Source organism: Setaria italica, chromosome VII, assembly GCF_000263155.2.
Source record: "Setaria italica strain Yugu1 chromosome VII, Setaria_italica_v2.0, whole genome shotgun sequence".
In the NCBI taxonomy this organism is placed as follows: domain Eukaryota; kingdom Viridiplantae; phylum Streptophyta; class Magnoliopsida; order Poales; family Poaceae; genus Setaria; species Setaria italica.
This window is the reverse complement of record NC_028456.1, coordinates 6,891,339-6,894,174: the sequence shown is the minus strand read 5'-3', so window position 1 is coordinate 6,894,174 and position 2,836 is coordinate 6,891,339. Positions and strand designations below refer to the sequence as shown.

The 2,836-nt window shown below is 47.0% G+C and overlaps 1 protein-coding gene across 1 annotated transcript in view; it reads right to left on the bottom strand.

Moving 5' to 3' along the window:
• The window catches only part of LOC101765882 (INO80 complex subunit C), a 5,837-nt gene extending 4,565 nt beyond the window's left edge, over positions 1-1,272 (bottom strand). The window contains exon 1 of the mRNA XM_004975045.2: positions 881-1,272. Within this exon, the coding sequence (XP_004975102.1) occupies positions 881-1,055 (175 nt within the window). The 5' untranslated portion in view covers positions 1,056-1,272. The remainder of the gene's footprint in view (positions 1-880) is intronic.
• Between the last annotated feature and the right edge of the window lie 1,564 nt (positions 1,273-2,836).

Here is a 2,836-nt window from a genome sequence, read left to right as displayed (position 1 = left end):
CCATATGTAAACTCTACAATACAAGGAGCAGGGGGAAGGGAGACACCTACAAACTAGTTAGTTTGAACATACAATGAAAAGCGATTTGTTTGTGAACAAACAAGGACAGTGTGCTGTTGATTTTTCATGTTATGAGCTTTCTTATAAAACAAATGATGAGGTGAAAATTTATTTGTTCTCAGCATCATTGGCCATTAGGTGCCAATTTATTACAAAGATCAAGGTTCCCTCTGCAATGGTTTGCAAGAACCTAGAAGTTTTATATCAAAGATCTCCACCATATAATTTTATTGGCATTCATCCGTGTACGAAAGAATTGTATAATGATGACATTAACCTAAGGCTTTCTGTGTGAACAGTCAAGCAGCTACTCAGTAAAGACAATTTCAATATGAGATGATGCTTCTGCTGTCCAAAAATGGATATAGTTCAGAAGCTCTTTTTCTTTACCAAAATAGATGGTGCCAATATTCTTCAAGAATGTGCACTCTATGCCAATCAATTGTTGATGTAGATAAAAAATGCTAACTCTGAACAACCTAAACCCAATAGCAGCAACGAATTCACACCTCTATTTATCAGTACCAACAGTCCAACACACTTCCCAGCCCGAATAACAACAATCAGTCAATCACATGCATCCACCAGCCATGAAGCGCAACAGAGCACGATCTAAACCTCACAATTTTTACGCAAGTTGAAATCACCCACATAAACATGGAGAACGGAGGGGAAACAACAAACGGGTGGTTTCCAAAGACAAAGGAGAGCACCAAAGACTTAGTACGGCCACAACGCACAATAGTTGAGCAATAACCATCCAGCAGAACTCAGATGGAGTATCCAATCTGAGAAGAAGGGTGAACCGGAGGGTGCTTACAGTTGGGGCGGTCGGGGGGCATGGAGGAGGCATCTGCGGCCTGGAGGAGGTGACGGAGGTGCTTCCACTGGCGCCCCCGGGACTGGCCCTTGGGGTACTTGTCCGCCGTCTGCACCTTCTTGAACGACAGCGTCGGCGCCAGCACCATCTCCGTCCTCACCACCTCCGACTCCATCCTCCTATAATCTCCCGCGCCGGCGCGAGAAGCGGCAAGAGACCCGGCCTCGCGGCGGCTCCTCGGCTTGGAGCTTAGGGCTCGAGGCGACGCGGGTTGCCGGCAAGGAGGGTTCGGCACCGAGGGGGAATGCGAGAGAGAGGAGACGGGCGGCGAGGTCGGATGGTTCGCAAGAGGTGCTCTCCAGATGGGGCGGTCCCCGCCGGGGGCTCGTAACTTGCGGAAGCTAGTTTGGCTTTATAAGTTTAAAGCCCACTAGGCTCAAATAGTAGTCTAAATCAACATTTCAACCTATTTAGGTTCAACAATTTCTAAAAGTTGCGCGGGTGTTTTTTTATTTTTAACCTTTTTTTATTTATTTTTAAAAATAACCTGAGGGGGATTTGAGGGGGACTTTATCTGCGCAAATAACCCTTTTGGCCGCGCCAGATCGCCTAACGCGGCAGGAAGCCTCTGCCGCGTCGCGTGCACTGGCGCGGCGGGCCCCTGCCACGCTGGCGCGGCGAGTGCGGCGCCAGGTGTGCGCTGACGTGGCGGGAGCTCGTCGCGCCAGCCCGCCTAGCGCGGCAGCGGTGCCGCGCCACACCGCCTGGCGCGGCAGAGCCTAGTCTACAGCCGCGCGCCGGCTCCCTTCCTCATCCCTCCCTCCTTTCTTCCTCCTCCAGACACACCAGCGCCCTTAGCTTGTTGCGCCGCCCCACCCCCAAATCTACCCAAAATCCGGCGATTTCGGTGGGGGAAAGTAGTGGAAATCGATCCCTGCTTTGTATGGAAGGTATCCCATACTTTTTCTCGTGTTTTACCGTTGCATTTGGTAGATCGGAGGATGTTTAGGTGACTTAGGGTTATGTTGATGATTTCAATTTTGAATGAAATGCAATGGTGTTTTGTGTTAGATGATACGTAGTTCATACGCAATTGAGTCTCTGCTCGCGATATTGACGTGTAGAACTTGTTGAATGCTTCGATTTAGGTATATATTCATCCAATCGTGTGGTTTACATGACATGTATTTTTTTATATGTTCAATTAATTAGTCTCATATTTTTGTTCCTTAATATAGTTGCTATAGTTGATATGTTTCAGTGTTTGTATTTTGTAGATGGAGTGTTTACATTTTATCGAAATGATGTATATAGCTCGTATGAATTACGTGTGTAAAGTTTATTTGTGTATTAAATTTGTGGCACTTGATGTCCAGGTGAGATAACGTCGTTTGGTTGTGAATACAAGCGGCGTAGGTGGTATGTGCGTTATGTGAGCGAGTCCAATGGTGCTGGTCCCGTACCTCCTGCCCTTCCGATACCTCTTTGTAGATGTGGCGTGCAAGCAGAGGTGAAATAATCAAGGCATCCAAAGATAGCCGGAAGAGCCTTCTATGTATGCAAGTGGACTTTTGATCCAATGCCTGCCGCACCTTGTGATTTCTTTCAGTGGATTGATGGACCCAACAAATATGATCCTAGGATCCGCCTATTCCCATATCATAGCATAGAGCTTAAACCATACCATCAGTTTAGGCGTTGGGTTCCTCCTCCACCAAACCCACCTAGGATGACCGAGGAGGAGAAGCAGGAGGCTGCTTGTAGGCGTGTAAGGGATCCTCCCATGTGCAAGTGTGGGGTTCCTGCTAAGCTTATGCATTCTAACTTAGGGGATCCACCTAAGTTTACTCCATTCTTTCGATGCTCGCTAAAGACTCATGTAAGTATATTATGAGAATATTAGTATGTCGTTTAGCTAGCAGTTATAATTTTGCAGTATATTGTTCATACTTTTAC